A 25,518-nucleotide genomic window follows, 5' to 3' on the forward strand; every position below is an offset into this window, starting at 1 on the left:
CAAGCTGCTAGCCAATGAGTGTTCCCTGGAAAATCATCCTTTATAAAATGTAGAATGACCAAAATGTAAAAAGTAGATTTAATGTTTTATTCATTAAGATCTGAGACAACAAACTCATCAGAAAATATCTGACTCTTTGATTACTCTGGATATATAGAAAACAAAGAGTTTATCTTTTTTCTTTTTCAGCTAAAAGCATCAGTCTGCTGCAGCTCTACAGGCGGTGGCAGTCAGAGAGCAGTGAAATTAAACTAAAACAGTTTTTGCACCCTAAAATCAAAACTAGCATAAAAAACTGGTTGACTTGACCTCAGAAGCAACTCATTGCTTGACACTGAGCAGAACATTAGCTCAAATTGAGTAAAGACGTGTTTGCCATTAAGGAGCTAAAATGTAAAGCGCTTTACGTTTGAGAAGCACTGCGAGGCATGTTTTTCTTCTCCACCTCTAATGGGCCCGATCCCTGTTTTTTGCTAGGACATGTAGATATAGCATCGAATGTGGCTACTGCAAGTGGACACAAGTTGTTACACTGACCAGCTTTGTTACTTCAAAGGGCCTTAGCGGCATGAACGAACACACACACTCACACACACGCAGTAAGGGTAGAAGGAGAGATGAGAGATGTAGGTCTCGTCCGACAGCTGAGATATAGCACAAGAGCCCTGGGGAGTTTCAGGGGATTTCCACCAAGGGAATCGGACACGTTGTCTGATTTACTCTAACACTTTGGCTAAACTTATGATAAAAGTTCACAAAGGAAGCAGCATTACTATCCATTATCCGTCTCTACACTCATCTGTCTGCTTTTTCCTCCATGTTGTTTTTTTCATGTGACTGTTGAGGACTGTCGTCTTTCTTAAATAATAATAAATAATAATAATAATACCCAAAAAAAAGAACAAAAGAATGTCTTTTGACCTAAAAGTGAAGCTAATAGTCCACGAAGAAGAATGAGAGGAGTGGAAGCAAAGCAGCAGGAGAGAGGGGCTGAAAAAGAAAACACGTTCATTTTTATCTGGCTGCTTCTTCTTTTTTTCACTGAGAGTCAAGGAATGCAACCAGGAATCTGGTGAGAGATAAAGAAAGGAAGGTGGATGGTACTGTACTGTACTGTGTGTGTTTTCTTATTGTGCAAGTCTGTGTCAGCAGGAGCGCATACACTCGATAATGTTTCATTCATTAAATTTTAAGTTAAAAAGTGTTGTTTTAGCCACAAACAGGGCAGGATGTATGTAGGGAAGAAGAAACAGGTCTCTTGTGTGCTCTGGGAGGAAACCCCGGTCAAGGTCAGCTAATGTATAGTCTTAGATTTTGCACATATTTCACTTTAAGTCTTTTGGGTCTTTCTACAACTTATTTTCTGTTACCTAATGTTTTTTAAAAAAAGACTTGTAGATTATTCTCTGTGAGATAATACCACAGCAGAAATTGGACACAAAATGACAAAAAACAACCACAGAGGCCAAATCTTACTGTATCAAAACAGTCACAAGACATTTAAACAGAGAGAAATTTTCAATCTCACACTTTGAGTACAAAATGTTTCACTGACATTTTCTGTTTTATGACTCCAATATTAATACACTTCAAAGAAAAGAAAGAAAAATATAAACAGTTTCTCGATTCATCCAAAGAGAAGTCTAATATATATCAGTTAATTTACATCTTTCCCCCTATGAAAACAGTTCAGTTCCCATGATGAAGAAGTATTATTTACATCTTGACCATAATGTCTCGGCCACAGAGCCAGTGTGACCCGGCAGACATATTTTAAAGCTCGCAGTGCTGAAAACACTGCCAAAGTCCAGCAATATTTACACACCACAGGGACAAGAGACAACTGAGCTCCAAGAAAAAAAAAGTCACATTAATCAACAACAACAACAACAAAAAAGTTCAGCTTTTTAAATACAGCCGTAAAGTCATGTTTGTGGCAACGAGATATTTTATGCAGACCAGACAAAACACCAAAAGCTTTCACAGAGCGAGTGCTGCAAAGATGCAAGTTATTCTCTTGATTTGATTCTTTCAGATTAAAAGCAGCTTATTGTTAAAAGGACGATAAAAAAATCTCTCTCTCTGCATTTAATCCGTCCAGTGAAAGCAGGTTTTATATGCAAAATGGTAACATGTGCACCTTCTTAAAGTAGTTTTGCAAAAGAAATATTTACAACAGCTGAAAAGGCGCTAAGCTGTAGGTTTGTAGGCCGCTGACTATAACCTTTGTCCTCACTCTGCAGCATTGAACAGTTAAGATCTGGCTTCCTCTGGAACACATCCTGGGCATGGAAATGTAAAATGAAAGATTTGCATACATTTTTAGAACATTTACACCCAATGTTTGCCTGAAATGATTTTTTTGCCGGTGGAAACACGTTTTACTTTCAAGCAAAACTATCAGGTGAAGCTTTTTGTTTTTGTTATTTCTTCTTGGTTCTCCTGAAACATGGGTACAGAGAATCTATATAAAACTGATTATGTTGTATGTTATTTACTGTCAACAAATCCCATAAAAAACACCATCATCTGGAGAAGCAGGCTGCACTCAAACATTACTCCTCTGTGTCACAACAATTAGGCTACAATAATTAAACATACCAGCATTGCACTGACTAGCACGCGCCATAATTAGCGCCCGTTTGGAGAGAGTGCAATGCGGGTTATCTTTTTATGGCTACAGTTTACGAACGTCCCCTAAAGGCGTCACAGCCATGAAGTTACTGAGAACAGCTACAAGGATACACTCGCTGAAGCCGTGTGTGTGTGTGACTGTGGCAGGTTGGAGCTCCTCCTCCAAACACAGAAGTCATCTGTGACTGGAAACCATAGAAAATAGAGCTATCTTTGTGAGAAGCATTTTAAGACCAACAGCGTGATGAAGGATTTTTATTTTTTTGCACCGTTCACACTTTTTCTGAGTCCGACTTTTAGAGGTATAGTTAGAATTAGGGCAAGGGTTTGGTACTTGACTGTGAAGGCTAAACCTGGAGGTAAGAGGCTTTGGATTAGCTTTATGTTAGCCATGTATATGTGGCCCTCCTCTTTAGACACCGAGTGGAGCAGGCAGCAGTCACTGTAGGGGAAACACCAGATAATAAAGGAGAACTTTTAGCTAATATATGAGGCTGAAACATCCACACAACCTCAAACATGACACTGTAAATTCTCAAAGAAAGCAGCTGTCAAGCTATGCGTAGATCGACATACAGAGATTTCTTTTTTTTAGTAATTTAATTTCATACACTCGCTACTGAGCCAGATCCTCAGCAGACATCAGTCTGAGAACTACGTATTGCTGTTTGAGGAAAAACCTGCTAATGCTCAGGTGTTTTAAGAAGTTATTCCTCCTTAAAGAAAACATACATGCCCAAATGTTGTGAGTTTGGAGCTCAGAATAACATAGATATATTGCAGAAATGATAATATAGAGAAAGCATGAAAATATGTAGACGTGCTGGTGAAAACAGCGCGTTTGAAGTACTTTGTTTAAGATAAAAAACCTCAGTGGGAAATAACCATTGAGTACTCTACCAGGACTATGACCGGCCAATGTAGCATCTTACCAGATGACATAGCAGTGTACTAACTCTGCACGAGGGTGTTTGGGGAGGTCGCTGCGATTTTCACACATTGATAATTTTGTTTTTGGAATTTTTTGCATTTCTTGACAGAAGCAAAAACACATGTCAGTAAAAGAAGATTATCATTTCCATCAGCAGTGATTTATATAAGAAGCATCGCACTGTTCTGAGACACCTCCCTATTTCATGCTCACAGGACACAGCAGGTTTTAAGAACGAAGATGAGATGCTTAAGTCAGATACAGCATAAAAGGTGAAGCACAGTTATAGGTATGTTGCAAGTGGAGAGCTTAAATGAGAGAGCCAGCTGAATGGGTAAGGAAGGTATGAGCTGATCTGAGCTGGCCTTGAGATCAACTGAACTGATGAACTAAGTAATATACAACATCCTGAAACTGCAGTTTCCAAGACTACATCCCCTTTGTCAGAATTCTCCTTGATTTTAGACAGATTTGCATTTCACCTCAGAGTGCAGACTGTGGTGTGTAGCTCGTAAAATTTAAGTCCTAAATGTCCGATTAAGACTCCCACGGAGGCTTTTTTGTTTTGGGCTAAGCAAAATAACATGTTAATATTTTAGTCTTGGAAACGGGCTGCAGAGACACACTCAGATGGACAGCTGGAGCTTGGTGAGGTTCCTCTGGTGCATATTGTGGTGTCGTACCAGCTCGTCGCTTCGGGCAAACTTCTTCTGACAGTTAGGCCACCGGCAGTTAAACGGCTTCTCACCTGAGAGAGAGGTGGGTGGAGGACGGTGAGGCAACGACAGGAGGGGGAGAATTAGCACCAGAGGGATTTAAAATCAGGGATTTCTTAGAATATTTTTCTGCTATATCTCTTCATGCATAGTAGCACCAGTCTATTAACATTATTTTTATTTCATAGGAATTAAAATTAACATTTTCAGCTATAATATACATGTATATAAATATTAAATGGATGAAGAAGAAATGAAAAAATAAAAGTTTACGCACTTGTTTTACCTGTATGAGTCCGTGTGTGTGTCTTAAGGTGGTCAGACCGAGAGAACTTTCTCTGACACGTCTCGCATTGGAACGGTTTTACTCCTAAACACATGTACAGTAAGCATGCACACGCATTCAGCACGAGTTCACATAAACACATACGGAAAACACACATTCAACATCACACACACACACACACAGAGGGAGATAGAGAAATACAGTAGAGCAAAGGCTTGCAGAGAAGCCATTCCAAAGTTTGGCCAGCATTTAGCAACTTCATCTGAAGTGAGTTCAGTACAGTGCACCAATGAACACAAAACTTTAAAGACGGCACTGTCTTTAAAAATAAACAAAACAAAAACAAAGCTGTCATGCAAAAAGCAGAGGAGAGCAAGAAGAGAGAGAGAGAGAGCAAAAGGCCAGGAAGAAATAAAAAATGAAGTCAGACAGCCCGCGGGAGTAAAACCGGTCAAACCTGTGTGCCTCCTCTGGTGTCTTTTAAGCTGGTCAGAGCGCGAAAATCTGCGGCCACAGTCTGTGAACTCACACTGGTAGGGTTTCTCCCCTGGACAGAGACAAGAAAAAGAACACAGAGGATTAATTTAGACATCCTTTCAACTTATTTTATCACATACTCACAGCTGGTCACTCTTGCAGTGATGGAAAAAAGCAGGATCTGTACAGATGAAACCAACAGGCCAGTTTATCAGCCCGTCCACAGAACATTGTGCAGCAGCTTTGAACCTGATTGTTGCAACGTGATCAGTCATGCAGGAACACCAACACTCATATTACCAAAGATCACTTATAAACATATTTTTCAAAAAAATAATACAATCCAATTAAAACGCGTTGCTCAAAATATGATTTGCATAGTCGCAGTCACTGTTCAGTCACACTGAATGAATGAGAGGCAGCAGCAAAAGATCCAGGCAGCTGCCTGACATGAAAGCAGAACAACAATATTTAACCACATAAGCAGTTAAACAAACAAGCAAATAAACAACAAAAGAAACCAATAAAAGAGTCAATAACTAGATAAATAAAAAATCAAGATCAGATGAAATTGAGGGAAAAGATTTAAGGAATAAATTTGCTGGTTCTGATCAAACTTTTGACCCGACTACATACAGCATATAAAGATCACCTTGAGCTCTGGGTATTTCCTGAAATCCAACTAAATGAGTAAGTGAGAACACGATTAAAAAAATGTATTAATGGGTAATTAACAAAATAATTATTTAAGGTATAAAATGTGTGTGCAAAGGCAACCACAATGCAAAAACCAAAGCTTTTAAGATTTATATCAGGGTAAGTTGTGGACAACATTTTTTTTAATACATTTTCAAATACACTTTGTAAAAATAAATAAATAAATAATAATAATGAATAGTATTGAAGAGATTAATGGTCTCATTATGGCTGTTTTATTGTTTATAATAACAAAAAAAGCATATACTCAGAATAGCACTGATTATTTTTAACTAGTGCTATTCTGAGAGTATGCACAGTGACATGTTCTAAAGTTTTAGGTAATTTAGAGATTATATGTAAAAATCTGAAGGGCTCACATCTGTTAGTGCATGCACGTTTGGCTTTGTTTTTGACTTTTGAGTCATTGAAAATAAAATCATCACAGTGAAAGGTTCTTTTCTGTGCAACAGACCCAACTGAAAATCTCTTTCTCTATATTTCACCAAACAGGAAATATTTCCTGGCAAGAGGAGACACGGAAATCAGAGCCAATGGAAACTTCATTTGAAGAAGTTTGTCCTCCTGAAGCTCAAAAAACTTAAGTGAAGTAGAAAGCCTTTATTGAAGTTAACAGCACTGCTGGGAAATGCGTGCAGAACGCCGCTGCTGTCGGCAGTCATGTGATGAATGTGTCAGCAGAGCGTGCGTCTTCACCTGTGTGTTTGCGGCTGTGCATCTGCAGATGGGAGAGCTTGAAGTAGCGCTTGTTGCATCCTGGGTAGGCGCACATGAACGGGCGCTTCTCGCTGCTTTCTGACCGCACGATGGCTGGAGCGATGCTGGGCACCCGCCGCACGTCCTGCACCCACACACACACACACACACACACACACACACACACACACACACACACACACACACACTTCTATTTAAAGCTAAACTGCTCAATGCAGATTTAACAAAAACTCTCCCAGTACATCAATAACTGAAGCAATAAAATGTAATTTAGAAAACAGGCAATTAAATCTGTCCTGCATGTAAATGAGTGCATGAGATCTCCATGTTGGGGTTCATTATGATGAAATGGTCATATATTCATTAGATGGGAATTAGCAGTAAAATGACCCCAGGCTGAGTGCAGCCCAAAGGGAGCCGTTAGTCACGCTTTTTAGACCGACCCCCTAACAGTGCCCCCCACTGCATCGCTCACAGCCGGAGGAGAAAACAGGAAAACACACGTGTACATTTATTTACACTACCAGACGTCTTGGCGTTTCATTTCACCTGCTGCTGGTTATTTAATCTACATTGACACGGTAGTACACGCTCTTCATGTTTCCTTTAGCCGTCCGTCTTCTGTTTCCACTTTACACCCCTCCACTTCATTCTTCCCTTTATCACTTTCTCTTTTCTCCCTCTTTCCCTCCACACTGCCTCCCATCTCTCCTCCTCCTCCCCTGTTTGCAGCATCTGCTCTTCATTTCCTCAGCGTTTAGCATAATGACCAGAGATTAAGAGGTCAGCTCTGTTCTAATTAGAACTGTTAACATTAGAGCTGTTAAGAGTCACCTACCGTGCCCATGTGAACATCGAGACAACCATGAGCTGTAAACTGATCAGAATCCACAGTGTGTCAGGCTGACACACAATACAAACTCTTTGCACTGATAGTTTATTATGTGTTAATGTAGGGAGTCCTGATGTGTTTAATATTGGATAAATGCTTTAAAAAATATGTATATGGTTAAACATACAGCACTAAATACATTTGTTCGATGAAATCTGACAGCATTTTATGGTTCTGCACTGCGATGATGAACATTTAGGATTAAGAATTACAGATCTGATTCTTCATTTTTATTTCGGGTTATAATTTAGGCTCACAACCCTCCATAGCGAGTTACACAGCTAGACAGTTTAAGCTGTCTGTGCAGTGGGTTTATTTATAGCAGTAGCCTCATTAACTTTGGTAAACTTTTTTGCTGTGGCTCAAAGGAGTTACCTGCTTACATTGGGTAGATATTGTTAAATCTTCAGAGATGTAGAGGACATGGCTGATTAAAAGGTAAACTGTCAAGAAAAACTTTTATGCAATAGAAGAGCATGAAAAAATACACAAATATCAGCATAAAAAACAATTTTCTTCAAATATTGATAATTAAATATTATTATTCTAGGTGTCTTTCTACCATTTAAGTCATGTATATTACTTTAAAAAATGTAATCTAAAATGACATATCCGCTTAATTAATTTTGACCACACTGGGCCTCCATACAAAATAACCCAGATCTAAGAAGTAACGTGTTTGCTGAAGGTCTGTTTAGCTGATTTAATGTGAGACCAACAACAACGACTTTGTGAGACTAAAGTGTTATAGTTAGCTGATCAGAGGCTTCAGTTTTTAACACTCTGTGTAATAATGACTGCAGGCCATGAGGTAATATTAATGAAGAGTGAAATTCCACGGCTGTCATCTGTATTTCCTTTGGCAGTGACTGGGAATTAGTGTAATCCCTGTAATAAAAATATGGAGCAAAGCATCATTTTGCTGCTCAATCTGTTATCTCACTTTTTAGCAGCTCTTAAATTATACTTTAAAAAGGAACAGGAGTGAGATATTGTTTATTCTTTTGTACCGAGCCAGATCTCAGAGAAGGAAAAGGGACAGAGTGAGTAATGAAGCAGGCCCCAGAAAGAAAGATCTCAAAAAGTCCTGTTGTGGACTAAGAGCAGGTCTGGAGAATCTCCTGCTCCCTGTCCTTTAGAGCAGCTGACAGACAATAATTAAAATCTAATGATTTATTAACATGCTGATCCCTGCATGGAAACTGCATCGTTACCCAGCGTAACCCTGAGTGTGTGTTTCTCCACTGCTAATGGATTTGTGGAAAAAGATTCCTCTTGACTTTTAAAGTCGCCTTATAAGAGCCCCTGAATGTGTGTGTGTGTGTACGCGCAGGTATTTGTGTGTATGAGTTTGTAAATCTGTGCTCTGCTGCATATCAGTCCTCTTCACGTAGCCTGTTCATTGCATCAGACTCTCCACCACTCATCTTCTTCATTCCACCCAGTAGAAAAATACGTTCTGGCTCAATCGTCTGTTTTTGCTCTTCTGTTTATCAAAGTGACCTCAGATGTGTTTTTCAGTATCGTCAAGCACGTGGCTACGCTCTGATCTTAACACATGACCTCAGGGTGACCTCTTGACAAAGAGTTAGGCGCATGCAGGAGAAGCAGTAGTGTGGTTCCTACCTGTATTCCCCTGAAGACTCCATGTGTGTGTATGCGGTACTGCGTGCTGCAGCTGTATACCATCGGGGTGCTGGGGTCACTGTCATAACTGGCTGCGTGGCTGCAAACACAGAAAGAGAAACAGACCGTTTTATTAGCTGCTGCTGTTGTGGTCTCTAAACCCACCAAGTACCAGACGTCTGTGAGACGTGATTTCTGAGGTAATTCTGGTCTTTTGACGGTCTGTCATGGCCACACGTTTGATCTTAGATATTCGTCTGCATCACACCTCACCAGACAGTTTCCAAAATGCAAATGCAAGTATATTTGGTGTTTTATTGTTCTCTTTGGGAATAAACATCCATGTCCATGTCATTTACATATGCTTATACATATAACCCTGTTTTCCTGGGGTTTCAGTGCATGGTGTGCTTATTAGCACAAGGATCCAGAAAATCAAAACTTACTGTTCTCAAACAGACCGGCAGGACAGACAGCGGTTAGTTGCATCCCTGTTGCAAAGGAAGAAAGCTCTGGATTTGGATTTGCTGGTCAAATAAGGACTCTGCAGAGGTGCTGGAGAGGAAGAGCGCTCTTTTTAACCAAATTTAGATGTAAAGAGTCTTTTTAAAGACCGGAGAAGACATCTGACATCTGATAAAGTCGTCTTCCAGTCAATTCAATCAGCTCCCATGTAGCTAAACTGGCTGGCATTGGTACACATTGGTACACATATACCAGTACACATACTGGTATATGTGGTGTCCGGCATGGAAGCTGTTTTTTATACAGCCGAGTTCATTTAGAAATGGCGTGATCGCAGAATGACTCAGACTGTGGCACAGAGTCAAGCGGTGTCTTTGTGGTAAATTAATGCCTATTTTGGACATTTCAAAATAAATGACAGCTTTATTTTTTATTATTAATATAATGCTAATATACCGTATAAGCATAAGGAGCACTATTTCATTACTCCCTAAAAGTTGGCTCCAAAAATCAAGTGTCCACTGTGCTGCAGTATACCGTGCTACTAAATGATGGTAGAAGCTCAAAACCTCGTCAGAGTGAAGTCAGAGAGTCCATCGCCACATAAGATGAATGTGAAGTGTGCACACCCCAGATTTTAAAAATGCAATAGCACGCAAACCTCTGTACTGGCTGGTAACATTATTAGCCTGTCACTGAGAGCCCATAATACAAAACACAGAGTCCACTGTACTGATGTCACCAGTGGTGATGTATGGGGCTGATTTCCTCATTTGTGCACACACCTCTGCTTTTTGGGGAAAATATTTGGCCAAAAACACAAAGTTTTTGCCTCATACAAACTCAGCTGCACTACATGGAAGTGTCACATCTGAAATGATATAATCAAAGAATATACTTGCAACTAAACTTAACTTAGATGGCAAACACACTTCAGAAAAATGAGCGTATTAAATGCTAAACTATTTCTCTAAAGAGACTATTATTATTATATAAATTAAGATTAACCGATTAACACCTAGCATATCATATTAGATACAAATAGTTTTTGTGAGTTTTTCAGGCTTCTACATCATCAGTGTGTTTTTTCCCCACCAAAAAAATCTAAATAAATTTCATAATATATTTTTAAGTAATAAATTGCAAAAAAAAAATGCCATATGTAGCAAATATGACACAAATTAAAACACATATGCAAATGAATATCTAGTTTGTTGTTTTAATTGTCAGAAGATTCAATAAACACTTGATTTTTTTAACAAAATTGAATTTTCTTGCAGTAATTTCATGGTTCAGGCTTTAAAGGGTTAATATTTTACAGTTGATCAAGGAAAATAATCAAGAAGCTGCTACAGAAACTCTTCCAGTCACGTATTTCACATTGACTTAAAGGGCAGAACAAAACCTGCTCTGTTTGACACAGCTGCCTCTCATATCTTCTTATGATAACACCCAGAGACACAGAAAGCTCTTGTCTATGAAATGTGTTATATTTCAGTCTGTCTAACCAAACGAGGAGGATGGGAGTTTGCATCCTGTGCCGCTGCAGTGGAAAACGCACACCATACAGTCGGGCGCGTATAAGGTGCTCTTTGTCTGCCTCGATTATCCCAAAGACAGGAAGACAGTCACTGCAACTGAGTTTACATTGCACTGCAAGCTCCTTTGCTGCTCCTTATTCATTCATCTTTATGTCTATGCGATTAGTAATAGTGGGTGATGTACTTTACATAATGAGAGACCCAAGTCAGTCAGTCCTCTGACAACCACCTCGCTGTGAGGCTGGACAGTTGTGGATGTGACCGCAGACGTTTGTGGCCTATTACATCACACAGACGTAAAACAGAAGGAGATGACATCTGACAATATAAAAGATATAACTGTGTAATGAAGAGTTGTTTGAAAATATGTAGTTCTGTTAAGAGTGTAAAACCAGAAAACACTACGAGGTCCTTCAAAAGGCAAAATAAGACAAGGCTGTCCATTAACTTCATCTTGTCAAAGCTGCTGGGATGGCGAATGTACTTAGAAGCTATCCTTTGGTGTTGACCCTTGAAGCATCAGGCTAGGGTATCAGTATCATGTGTGTCAAAACCAGAATACCTTCCTAACTGCCCCATGTACTTTTTCAGAGCCCAAATCTAAGTAGCAAGGTGAAGCAAAAACAAAATCCGCGAGTTAAAAATGGAGAACAGAATGCAAAACACAAATGTCCTGGTGGGACAGAAATCATGGATCACAAACCTGCAACTCGTGCCATCCTGTCAAGCTCATGAGGCAGACTCTGTAGGGACGGTTACCTCTTGGCAGCAAGAATGCCTCAAATATAAGATAAATAAAGGATGTCTCATCTTATATATCTGCAGCTAGAGCAACAAACCATGGATGCTAAAGACCTGTAATGTGTCTAATGAGGAGATGCAGGAGGAATCTGAGAAAACAGCGTTATATTTGCTCAAAATATCAAGGTTACAGCAAAAAGACTGAAAGCAGAGAGAAATAATACTGTAACAAATAAAAGGCATATAAAAAATAGTGTTGTTACCCTACAGTGTTTCTGCAGAAAAGAGTCAGAAATGGGCAGACTAGCAGTTTTTGGGTTAATGCAATCTCACCAACCGGTAGCTCCAGCTTCATTTTTTGCAGCACATATCTGTGCAAACTTTTCATGTCAGGAAAAAGAAAACAAATGCATTTCTTGAATAAAATACTCACATTTAAGGCAACTTTCAAACAGGTTATATAGTTATAGCAATAGCTGGAAAGAGCTACAACTTCAGGCACAACTAGTCTTTGAAGTTTGAGCTGTGATGAATTTCAGATTGATCACATTATGAGTTGTTAGTGAGTGTCAGAAACTCCTGCAAGGACTCTTGTTTATAATTTCTAATCACTTTGATCCAAAAAACTGTCGCAAAGTCTAAAGAGGGTCAGCTATTCAAATTCTTCCTCTTTCGTGGTTGTAGGTTGAGCAGACGTTAGTGCACACGCTCATCTGCAGAACCACGAAGGAGGTCTTTCAACACGTGCAACCACTGTGTCACTCTCAATCAGGTGTGATCTTTGAATGCTGCAGAAAACTTTGAATGCAAAAACCTGAAAACACATCTATGACGGGAACTAATGATTTGTTATGATGTGCTAAAACAATAAAACTAATAATAACACCACACATCAGTGCTTTATGATACTGAGAGAGTGTAGTGGCAAATAATCAGAGTTGCTGAACCACATTTGAAATACGTGGTCTCATATTTCTACAGAATTTCTCTGGCACTACTGCAGGTCTTCTCCAGCCTTCACTCTTTCACACTGAGCAAACAGCTGATGTGCACTTTATCGTTTTAGTGTTTAGTTTCCAAATCTAAATAATAGGAAGGGACCAATCTGTACTTCCTGTCTCAGCTCAGCTCCCCTACACTTCCACTTCCTCAAATCCTGCTCCTCCCCTTCTTTCTGCTTTCCTTTCTCTTCCTCATCATCTTCATCACTCCTCAACCCTTCCTTTCTCCTGCTGTCCATCACAGATGCCACAAAGTCAGAGACAGCCCTCTGAAACAGTAAAAATCACTCAGCTAGCATGAAGCCACAGGCAAAATGAAATATTTTCTATTTCAAAAGTTTATTTAAGTGAATAAAACCACATTAATACCGGGTTTAAAGAGCCTCGGCCCACCACACATACACACCCACACTGCTCTCACGAAACAGCAGTACCACACAGTACCACACCTTTGTGCATATACAAATCTCTATTACACACACACACATTCATCTCTTAACCAAGATGAATGCCTCTTGGCTCAGAGCAGAAAGCTATTTGTGAGTCGACGCAGATGCTGACCAGCAGTAAGCTATGCAGGTCACAGTGACATACAGCACAGTGCATGCTTTTCGGTGCTTTTAAGATCGTCTGAACAATGCTGACACTTCAGTGATTATTTCTGCGTGGTTTCTAATTGGTGTCTGGCAGACAGGAATATAAGAAGCCGTGGGAAAACGTGATAGATACTTGACCCAGGATGAGAACAAAGACAAGAGCTGGCGCCAAAACCCCACTGGTTTTACAACTTTGCAAAAATTATCAGCATGTAAAATTTAGGAGCAAACATTTGTTAATATAGACGTCTTTCACTATATCCGTACTTTGAAATTAACAGTATTTCCATTAATTATCTTTTTGGCTGGTAAACCGCACTGAAAACACTTCTAAGGCATTCTTAAGTTACACTGCTTTCAAAAACTTAATTTAAATCAATTAAATTTTATTTATATAACACCAAATCACAACAACAGTTGCTTCAAGGTCTTTGTACTGTAAGTTAAAGACCCTACAATAATAAATTGATCGATATTTATTGTTCCTACATCCTTTTAGGAATTAAAACCCATGTTTGACCTTTAAAGCTATGCTTGTGTTTTGTTTCAAGGTTCTGTAAGATTATTCTCATTTATCAAACACTCAGTGGCTGTAAATTTTATCACAGTGCACTAGCATCAGCGAGTCAAAAAACAGAGCAGTTGCAATAAAAAGTACCCATTACAGTGAAGCAAACTAATAAATGGTGGAATGGCTTTAAACAGACATGTGCCTAAACATATGTGTGTAACCACCTAAAACAGATCTAACCTGTAAACAACAATCAGCCAACAATCATCTTCTCTAAATATCCATCCATTCTCTTCTGCTTATCAGGGTCATGCGGCATTAATATTAATATTTAATGCCTTGACATTAAATATTAATGTCAAGGCAACAATGCTTTTGAATAGACAGACAACCCCCACTGAAAAAGAGCACCAGTCTGAAGTACAGTGATCAGATCAATGGTTGCTGAGTTAGGCAAAAAACAGACGGCGATCATTTGACTAATAAGTGATATGAGATGATCAATGTTGCTCACCGGCTTTAATGCTGTGGCTGATCAGTGGTTTAAATGAATGTTCTTACCTGCTCAGTAGTAGATGCACTTCCATTTGGAACAATACTTCTAGTACTATAAGTTATAGTATAGCAAAAAGTAACTATTCCTGCTATTTATATTAATAATAACAAAGGCAAAGCCCTGACAGAAGCACGTCTTGCCATTCTGCTGTCATACTGATAAAACCTCCGGGCACTGGGACCTGACAGCAGCATGAACAGAATCACCAGTTAAGTTTGAAAACTGCTTAAAAATTTGATAGCAAATCCTATTTAATGGCACATCTCACTTTTATAATGTCTCTGGTAACAGGAAGAATAGATGTAGCATTTGAATTAAGTAAGGCTGGTGTATGTTGTAGGAACTTATGCTATTTAAACAAACGTCCTACAAAACTGGCGTCCTTCTAAATCACAGAGAAAGTGGTTGCTGGGTTGTTTACATCCTAAGATAGCACAAATGAGCACATGTGTTTGAACCCAGTGTCTTGCCATCCATGCAGCAGTACCTCAAACCTTGAAAACACCAAACTGAAGCGTGTGTTTTACCGGCTTGTTCCACCTCTACATCACAGCGACGCAGCAGGTGGGAAAGACTAAAGATGTTCTTTCAGCACTGAAAACTGCCGCTGCTGTTCCAAAAATAATGAGTCTGCTCACTCTCTTCGACCTAATCTTCCCTTCACATGACCCACTGTCCTATTCAGCCCAAACTTGACAGACTCCTGCTGCTTAAAGAGAGCGATGGATGAGTTCCTACCTCTTTATGGTGGATGCCAGTGTATTGACAGGGTTCCATGCCACACACTCCAACTGAGAGGTCATTTGATATAAATTTTCACCGCTGTGGACGAAAGACAAAATGTAGAAGAAAAGCTCATGAGCTGTGCAGTGGACTGTCATGCACCAGGACACGGTTGGGTGTATGTGTGTGTGTATTCACTCGCTTTTGTCGTCCGCTGTAGAACCACGCTAATGAAAAATGCCAACACACACAAACACCCACACAGTCACAGGTGGAGCTGAGATTAAAAAATGTTCCTCGGACACCAAGAGAGCCAAATTATCTCATTGTGGCCATCTTTCATTAAACACGGCAGACTCGAGAATCATTATTCAGAGCTGCCATGGGTTTAAATACCTCACGTGCACACACACACACACACAATGGATTTATAGCTCTCACCCCTAACACCACAGTCCCTCTATTACACCACCTGCAGGCACATAGCAGTGTGGATGGGGTAGATGTGGTGCCTGGTACCCTGCTCGTTACACAGCTATTATTTTACAGTACAACAGGGGCACGCGGCCAGCTGGGCCAAATGGTATATCTGCTGAAATACTGCTGGGATGGAGGCTCAGCGCAAGATTTAAAGCAGCTATCCATGACATTTTCAAATAAATATGTGTCTGCTTTTCTTCTCTCACTGGATCCATTGCTGACCATCTATTTTATGACCATTATTGGTCCCCTCCCCCTTTTTGTGTTGGTGCCGTAACACCCAGCGTGTGTTACAGCAGGTGTTTCCTGGAAAAACCCTCCACTTCACAGTTAACCTACAAAAGAATTTATCTTTTCTTCAGAATAAACAAACAGAGAATTCATCTCAAGAAGTGCCATATGCCACAGAGGATCAAAAACAGCACAATTACCAAATATCTATGATTTGGATAATAACTATGTAGGCAGGCTTTTTGGATAGGGATGTACAAATCCAACTTTTTCCCACTTCCGACACAATACAGATACTTTGGCTGATTTGTCTGCTGACACCAAAGGCTAAAATAATTAACCTAAGTGACTGGGAATCTACGTTTTATGTTGAAAAGTAGAAAACAAATACATCCAAGAAGATAAAATGATCTGAAGCGGTAAAATAATAAATGTGATCGCAGTTTGAACAACATAGAACTGAACTGTTGAAACGTTGCCTCCATCTCAGTGAAGTGGATGTCAGTGGAACTCAGCATGAAGCACTCAACAAAACATCCACTCATGCTGTCTTCGCAACAATGGCAGTAATGCATAATCAAGCCTCTTTAACCATCATAACTAATAGTCAAACCTGGACAGTCATAAAAACCTAACAGTAACTTTAAAAGCATCCATTCATCCCACTAATAATCATTATCCTATCGGCTTATCAGTGCAACAAAGTCTGCCTAATGAGACATATTGCAAAAAGCTATACAGATACAAATTGCCATAAACATTTAAGTAACGAGTACAAAAACAGCTTGTATTTCAAAGGTGTCAGAAGGAGGGGATTTCTAGACATATCTGAAAATGGTTCAGACAAACTGTGAATCGTGCTTCAGTGAGATGAAAAAACAAAATCTGCCTGAGCAAACCGAATAACTGAATATGCAAAGAGTGGCCCACTACCACCCCCTCCACATGCACTGACTCCATGTGAGAAGTCAAATGACTCCTGAGGACACAAAAGTTTGGAATTCTATGCAAATTGCCAAATTTCCTGTATGTCCAAGAAGAGCCTGAGCATTTGTTTGCAGCTCAAAGATTACAGCAACTGTTCAGAACATGGTGTGCGATTTCATACACCTCGTACTCTTTTTTACTTTGATAAAAACCAGAGTGCCCCCCTGTCTGTATGCATTAATAAGGCCCGTGTTTTTATTTCATGTTGTTCCAGCAGCCTGCAGAGTAAATACAGGCCTGTTGGTACCAGGCTGTGAGATTAGACCACTGACTCATATGAGCCTTCCCAGCTATGAGAGCGCGTTCGAGTGGATATCAGTTATGTTTATGATTAAGACGTCCCTCACAGGGAGATTCTGAGGACAGCCTATGACCATACGTCTCTCTCTCACACACAGACACACACAGAAAACCTTCCCTGCTGTGATATTCACAGAGAATTTATTACGCTGGTCCATCGATGGGGAACACTGAAGCAATGGCATGTGAAGAATGTTATATTTAGAACAAGAAAAACTTTAGCGAGCACACAGCCAGAAGACATACCTACTAAAAATGGTCCATGTATTAACCTCAGAGGAAGCTTATTGCCGCTAGTTTTTAAATGCATCTGTAAAGGAGCTGCACAGGTAGCTCTCTGTGGTGAAGGCGTTTCTGGGGTTTCTGTACTAATCCGACTTACAATAATTGCAGTAAATTATCAAGTACAAAATGGGCACAATGTCTGCATTTTTAAGAAACTAGGCAATATTTTTATTTCTGGAATGTGGGTGGAGTGAGGGAGTAAAGGATGGGATTAAAGGTTAAGTTTGGGTGTGGCTGAAGGTAGAATACTTGTTGGTGGAGGAGCACACTCACTATATGTACATGCAGAAAATTGCATATTTGGTATGTAAAAACATACCAAATAGAGTATTGATATTGGACAGACAATTTCTAATCTTAGAATTCAGATGTTTTCAGCCCCATTGCCACAGCTGTATAAAATCAAACACCTGGCCACGCAGTCAGCCAAACAACTGTGAATGAATGGGTCGTTCTAAAGAGCTCACTGAATTCAAGTGTGGTACTGAAATAGGAAGTGAGCGTCGCAGCAAGTCAGTTTATGAAGTTCCTTCCCCCTAAATATTATAAGTATTACTGCAAAGTGAAGCGTTTAGCGACCACGGGAACAGCAGTCAACGTTACAGGGTGCGGTCACTGAGCGCTGAGGTGCTCAAACCTCCTCTGGCATTAACATCAGTACAAACACTGCGCACCAGGAGCTTCATGGCAGCAGCCACAGTAAAGTGTAGGTGGCCCAGTGTTTTTATCCATATAGTTGAAGACAAGGTCTCTAAACTCAAAATGTGCTCATGCTTTATCACGACATGTTGGCAGCACGTTTCTCATTTTCCATCTTCACCACTACAACCAAGATAATCATGGAAGAGCTTGATTTTTTCCCCAGCTGTTAAGTTTCTTATTTTCTGTCTTTGCTTGGAACATAAGAGCAAGTTTCAACCAATATTCACTTAGACTGAACTGAGTCAGGAGATGCTACAGAACATTATTACTGACACCCATAAATAACGGGGGGGGGGGGGAGAAGCTTTTTTTTCTCTTGGTACTTTTGTCAAATTGACTATGGGTGTGACCACAGTCACCATGGATATCACAAATACAAAACTTCCAAGTCAAACTACAGTGTGCTGAGACCTGTCAGGGTAAAAAAGTCACTGCACCAGTCATGTTTTAGACGTCAAACTGGACAGCTCATCTAATCTAAAGTGAAAAGTCCCAGAACAGTTTCTTAGGATGACTATCTAACTGTTGGCTCTTTATGAACCCTGTCACACTTGCAGCGAGTCTTGCGCACTGTTGCTAAAAAGTCCTTTCATTAAATGCTGCAAAGCCCACTAGGAAAGCAACGAAAGAAGGTAAACTGCCCATCAACCATCGGTGGAGTTTCATGACAAGAAAACAGGCTTATAGCTTCGGTTCGTCTCAGTGGCTTGTTGAGTGGAAATATTTCTAGTGTTCCAGTCATTCATCTACTGCAGCAAATCACTGCTTTTGGAAAATGGCTTAATGTGATTTAACCTTATGTGAAGCAGTCTGCTGTCAGTGAAGACATTTCCTTTATTTTCTTCATTTTCGTTTTTATTGGATGGAAACAAGCAGTTTTCACTTAAATGTAAGCGCTGTATCAACACGAGCTGATTCATATCGTAAAGATTAATGTAGATCACTCTGCAAGGCATTATAAAAGCACAAAGCCCTGCGCTGTTTGAATCAAAAACTCCCGGTAATGTTGCAAAATGATGTCAGAACAGTCGCAAGTTTAGAACCAGAGGATCTTACGAAAGACTCAGTGTGGAAGAAGCTCAGCCTTTTCGCGTCTTGCCACAATGTAACTGCACTTTATGCTGAATTCTGCTTGGACGTCATCTGTCCTTCAGAGGAAACACCAGAGTGTCTCACAGCAATCAAAACCCCAGAAAGGTAGACAGTAAATCACTGACAATTATCCTCACAGAATAAACATAAAGGACTTTCTTTATTTTAAACAATCAGTAAATCAGCCCCTGCTTTCCTTCTGAACGTCCTAACACCGTTACTTGATATCGTTCAGTTGCATTAAAAGGGGACTAATCTACACACAAAGTCACGACGATACATACACTGAGGATTTTCACATCACTTGGGGAATACTTAAATACTCTGATGGGTGCACAAAAACTGAAACAACCAAGAAGCTGCTAAAGGAAGCAGAACAAAAGCAAAGAAGGAAACTGCAATGGCAGGCAGACCTGTCCTGAAGGTGAACATCCTGTTAAGAACTGCATCCTGCTACCTTTCACTGAATTTAGTGCAACACAAAAACAATCAACAATGGTTTTCTGAAGTATTTCCAGATTTAATTGCTGCTGATAGTTTGGTGTAAAAATAGATTTGATGATTTTGGTGGGTGCGCACTGCAGTGCATGAGGCATGTGAGTGTTACCTGTTGTAAGGGTTCCTCAGAAGCAGAGCCTGGCTGCTCGTACAGCTATCTGAAGGTGTGTGACACCCATAGACAGGAGGAGGTACAGGATACTGCTGCTCACCTATAATGCCCACACAGACACACAATACAGCATATAATGTGGGTAGTTATACATTAAAAAAAAATGTGGCTTTTGCAGTAACAACAAAGACACAATGGGAAGGTTAAATTCCTCAGCAGTGTTTCTTTTGTGGTCTCTCTTTTCCCCCAGATTTCTTCAAAAGCTAAGATCTTTCTCTCTCTGTCAACGGCTCCCTTGACATTTCTGAAAAATCCCTCTCTCTACTCTAATTCCCGGCGTAATCTTTGCTGTAAAAATCATCGAAAATTTACAGCTCCGGGTCCACAAAACACCCCTATTTAAATATTTACAAATACCATACAGAGGGGAGGGATTAAAGACAGAAGTGGGTGGATGAAAGGGGTTTGTCAGTCAGGATGTGGCTGATTTATACCTCCAACACGCAAGGTCAGGGCCGAGGGACCAGAATAGGGGACAAGACACTCCCTAGGTGAGGGCCTTTGGGCTGCCATACACACAGCTGTGCACTCACGCAGAATTAAAACGCACTGAAAGGTATATTTTTGACTCTGATGCATTGTTGTTTTGAGAAAGATGGAAAAATAATGCATTTTTGGATCTGCACAAATGTTATCTGAGCAGTTCTATATATCTATATATCTATATCTATATCTATCTATCTATCTATCTATCTATCTATATATATATATACATATATATACATATATATATATAAGTCTGTTTATTTCAGAAGACTAAAAGACACCAAAACAAACAAAAAAAATTTTTTACCATTTGAGCACATATATTAATATGGAGGGGGGGTTTAGAAAACCTAAAAGGTTTTTAAATATTTTCACTATAAATAGTTAGAATAAAATTAACTTACTTAAGCAAACCAAAAAATTTTGTTAAATGAATCTCAGGAAGAAAACTCCTGTTTACATGCTGAGACATTTATCAGGAGAGACTGAATTCACAGGGCGCATCGGCACGCCGAAAGCCACACTCGCACATACCCATCGTGTTCTGCTGAGTTAAAGCGTCTTCATGTTTGAAGGAATGGTTGGAGAACTGCGAGCTGTGGTGTGTAGGAGTGTGACCGTAATTACCGGCTCCATCGAATGCAACTGCACTGTAACCTGCAACACAGAAAGAAAAATAAATACATAAAAACAGGCGGAAATCCATAACAGTGAAACACGATGACATGAAACTAAATACAACAGCATAGCTGCATTTGTGAATCTGGTAATAAAGGTAAAGTAAAGAGCCGCATGCAGAACAAACGACTTATAATAAACTCATAAGATTATCACAACAAGGCCGTCATTACTGATTAAAAACAAGAATTTTCTATATTAAAAAAATTATTTTTTCTTGTTATTGCGATGAAGAAATAAGATTAATAAAAAATCCTCATAAATGACCATTTCAGCATATATCCTGCTACAAGCAAAATGAATATAGACTAAAAAATGCCACCAAAAGGTGAGTGCATCACTGAACGAAACGATGGTCATACATGATGCTCATTTTCCTGAACATCAACGCTGATACTTTTATTATTGACAGTCTTGCAGCACAGATCACTAAAAAAGGAAAAGATCAGGGTAACATTTATGATGAAGACCATCAAAGTCAGCCAAAGTCATGAAATGTGAAGCACCGGGCAGAGATGTTCACGCATCAGTGTAAGGCGAGAGAAAAGTTTGCTTTGCACACATACGTTAAAAAGCAGTACAGACTCATTGCAATCATCCTACTTTGAGATTTTGAGATTCAGTAATATAATTATGTCAATTATTATTTATTAATTTTTTCCACCTTTTAGGACGTTGCAGGCCAGACTATGATCTAGAGGACCAGCTAGGGCACCGGGGTTGTATTTATGTATTTTCTCTGCTTAAAAGATGAAAATAAATCACTCAAGTTATGATAAAACCAGTGAAAAAAGGAGGTTAAGAAGATTTTCTGAGTTTTTCTTTGTTTCTACACATAAAACATGAGACATGTTAAATGTTACACCTTAAGCTTCCCTTACTCGTTTTTTTATAAAGTTACAGAAAATTTGAATTAGCCTCATTTATGACTTTATTCTGCATTCGATTCTTTACTCTAAGCAGCCTTAATCTTATTTTCACCACTGGCATAATATGCACACAGTTAAACTGCAAGTTCAGTTTGAATAAATTTAGTTTTATTTTGAAAAAAATAAAGAAACACTCAAACACACCCACTTCTGTTGAGAGAGATCCGTGCCCGACACCCCAGACTAGACCTGACTCATGACTTAGACTGGCCTAAAGGGCACGACACACTCCCATAAATCACCCATGCACGCACGCACACACACATTATCTCACATGCACGCCTCATTAATTAAAATACAGCACTTTCACCGACTTTACCCTGTAAATCGGTGCTTGAGAGGAGAGGCGGAGGGGGACGAGAAAAAAACTCATTAAACATCTCCATTTGTCTTCTTCCCTGTCTGAGTTTTCTCTCTCTGCATATGTTTGAGCGTGTGTGTGTTCATCCATGTATTGGGACATTTTTGTTGCCTCCTTGAAGTCTAGCACTGAGGTGAGAAGAGATGAGGTCAGCTGGAAAACTCTGGAAATACCCCATATTATCTTCTTCTTTTTTAATACTCACAGTTGTAAATAAATCTTCAAATGGATGATTGTGGAAATCAGCTTTACATATTAGGTGGTCGTCAGTATGTATTTATGTGTTATCTAAACGTTAAATATATGGCAATAAGTACAGTAAAAGTTGTGCTGTAAAGTTGAAGTGTTTTGGTAAAATTTCTTTTACTTTTTGTTTGTTTTGTTGTTCAAATCACAGAAAAACATCAGAACATGACAGAAAAACAGAAAAGCGGTGTGTGTGAGTGTGTGTGATGGTCCCTGTGTGACCCCACTGTGCTATCACGCTCTACTGTGTGACCCGAGTCCTGCTGTTGGTTTGTTTGTCTGTGCTCGTCCAGCCACAGCGGGGAGCAGATAAAAACAGGTTAGAGGTCGGCTTGGCGCTTTGATTGCTGTGTTATTCCTAAACGATCTGCTTGATAAGCATGTTATTACTAATTAATCAGTTGGGTAATCACTAACAGATGAATTTTTCTGCCTGAAATGAACATTTACAAAAACAAAAGTTTAGGGTGTGATACTCAGAAGGTATGAATCCCACTGTTGACTTTGGACACGCTTCAGCTCATTGTTAATTACTGAACTCTAGTCTGGTTAAAATGACAGATTTTACTGGTTAAATGAGATGATGCACAAAGCGTGGTTCAGGTGAACATAATTCACAGAAAAATTCACAGAAAAAAATGAAACTTTATATAATTTACATGCGAACATGAAAATAATAATGGAAAAATGTTTAAAGATGTTAACAGAAAAGTGTTTTTGTTCTCCGAATAAAACACAAATTGATATTAAATCGAAACAACCACGACTAAGCTGAGATGTGAAAAACCCTCGACTCCAATGGCAGAAATTACGAATTTGAACTAACTCAGTGGCGTATTTAATTATAAGTGGATCATGCTGATGCACGTTGCTGCAGTCATGCATTTATTACATATTAAGCAGATGTTTAAAGAATTATAAATTGCAATTGCCCAATCTTTGACATTTATTAGAGCAAAATACTGTTGTGCTTGACAATCAGACAAAATTTTATTTACCTTAAAAAGTATGAAACGGTAATTTTATATAAAATTTCATATGAAGCACTGCACCTGGAATTATGATATTTTTAGAGCTATATTATGAGTAACACATGACATGTTATTTTATATAAAAATTAATTTATAAGGGCGTCAGACACGAAAGAAAAGAATGATCATAATTACTGTAACCCTATTTAAAAAATTCAGTGACTGCGATTAAAAGCAAGATCAGATCCAAAGAAGTTCATGGATGTGATCTTTTAATGGGCCGTTTGCACAGGACACACATCTGTGGCTTAAACATTAATGCCTACAGCTCGAATGCTTTTAACGCCACCTTTTCAGAAACAAACAGGAGTCTTGTGTAAGAGTACTAGCTGGATCGCCTTTCTACAACTTGTGTGTGCTTTTAAGAAGATGTCAATGTTTGTAACGTGCTTGGTCGTATCAGGCCGAGCCAAGATTTCGAGCCAGAGAAGGAACACGTCAGCTGGTTTAAACCACATGAAATCATTTTTGGTGATGTACTAATGACCGACAGATTTGTCAGTGAACTTCAGATGTATATACAGGGGGTAAAATTTGTAAAAGAAAATGTGGTAAGTTATAGAAAAGTGACCTTCACCTTCTGATGTAGAAAGTAGAAAAGGTTTAATTGAATGATAAAAAAAAATGATACCAAGACTTCAAGCTGCATCTGTCAAAAGTTCTTGTGAAAGAAGAATTGACTGTTAAATTGGTGATGTTCTAACACCCAGACTCATACCCTACCTGTCTGGTTGCGGGCCGCCTGCTGCGTGTCCATGCAGTTGGTCAGGTATGGAGGATTGCTGAACATCCTGCTGGGGGGCTGGTGGTGGTGCGGGGCGGCCACGGGTGGCGGTTGGCTCGGGGCCGGCGGAGGAGGTGGTGCCCCGAACGCCGCACCGTACCTGCAGGCCCCAGTCCCTGTGAACTGCCCCGAGAAGTGGACGGTAAAAGCACTGAGGCAATGGGGATCTGCATCGTGGTGGTGGGGGTCACCAGCAGCCCCCCAGCTGGGCTCCTGTTTGATGAAGGAGTGCGCCCCCAGGGAAGAGTGGGGAGCAGCCAGAGAGGTGTAAGGGGAGGGGGCGGTGTGGAAGTCCAGGACAGGAGCCCACTGAGGGGCCGTGCTGACGGGAAGGGCCGGGCAGCCAGGGCTGGGGCCCGCCGGGACCGGGGGCAGCAGGGAGTTTAGGTCGCGTACATCTGAACCCATCGCGGTCCAGGGGAGAGAACTGGGATAAAGGAAGGCTATTTTTAAATTCGATCCGTCTCCCTGTGTCCACCTTCTTAATCCTTGGGAGTCTTTCAGTCACTTTAAGGGGTACGTCTTCTTTTTCTCAGCTCTTCTCTGAATCAGTCGTCTACGACATCACACACAGGCGCTCTGGAAACTCATCAAGTCTGACAGAAGTACAGAAGTTCATGGCGACACAGCAAAGTCTCTGCAGCCAAGTTTCTCAGCAAAAGAAGAAGAAAAAAAACAGACAGATTGATCAGTGGTGATCTTCAGTTTTCGTCCACAACAGCAGTAAACAAGTTTTGGCTCTGAGAGATGGGGTCCATTCAAGAAGGAGCTCAGAGCTTTCTCTGTGAATGGAGAAAGAGGAGTGAGGAGGAGTGAGGAGGAGTAGCCCTCTTTTCCCTCCACTCTCTGAGCTTGTGCATGTGTCTGTGTGTGTGTGAGAGGAGGGTGGAGGGGGTGGAGTCAGGAGGTGATGAGGGAAAGCACCCTCTGACTTCATTCATCTACTGTATATGGAACAGTCACTCTGATGCAAACAAATAAAGCCAAACTTTGACCTCAGTCACACAAAAATAACATTTTAACCTGTTTTTCCTGTATTTAAAAAATCTGGGAACAAAAATCTTCAACAAGCATAATTTTCTAACTATTTGTTGAAAGACAATAGCCCAAACCATAAATCTGTTTT

At 39.9% G+C, this 25,518-nt stretch overlaps 1 protein-coding gene across 2 annotated transcripts; it reads right to left on the reverse strand.

Annotated features, from left to right (window-relative positions):
* Nucleotides 1–463: 463 nt before the first annotated feature.
* Nucleotides 464–25,177, reverse strand: wt1a (WT1 transcription factor a). Of its 2 annotated transcripts, XM_084936272.1 has the most exons (9): nucleotides 24,332–25,177; nucleotides 20,898–21,020; nucleotides 19,815–19,917; nucleotides 15,146–15,229; nucleotides 8,997–9,096; nucleotides 6,458–6,602; nucleotides 5,025–5,114; nucleotides 4,559–4,651; nucleotides 464–4,313 (listed from the first exon to the last, which is right to left on the reverse strand). In XM_084936272.1, exons 1-9 carry the CDS (start codon nucleotides 24,798–24,800, stop codon nucleotides 4,192–4,194), a joined length of 1,329 nt encoding a protein of 442 aa, XP_084792398.1. In that variant the 5' UTR covers nucleotides 24,801–25,177; the 3' UTR covers nucleotides 464–4,191. The 2 variants fall into 2 exon arrangements, with proteins under 2 accessions (XP_084792398.1, XP_084792397.1); XM_084936271.1 differs by lacking the exon at nucleotides 15,146–15,229.
* Nucleotides 25,178–25,518: the final 341 nt, after the last annotated feature.

The sequence above is a fragment of the Perissodus microlepis genome, chromosome 7, assembly GCF_051167445.1.
Source record: "Perissodus microlepis isolate ML-2025 ecotype Zambia chromosome 7, ASM5116744v1, whole genome shotgun sequence".
NCBI classification, from domain to species: Eukaryota; Metazoa; Chordata; class Actinopteri; order Cichliformes; family Cichlidae; genus Perissodus; species Perissodus microlepis.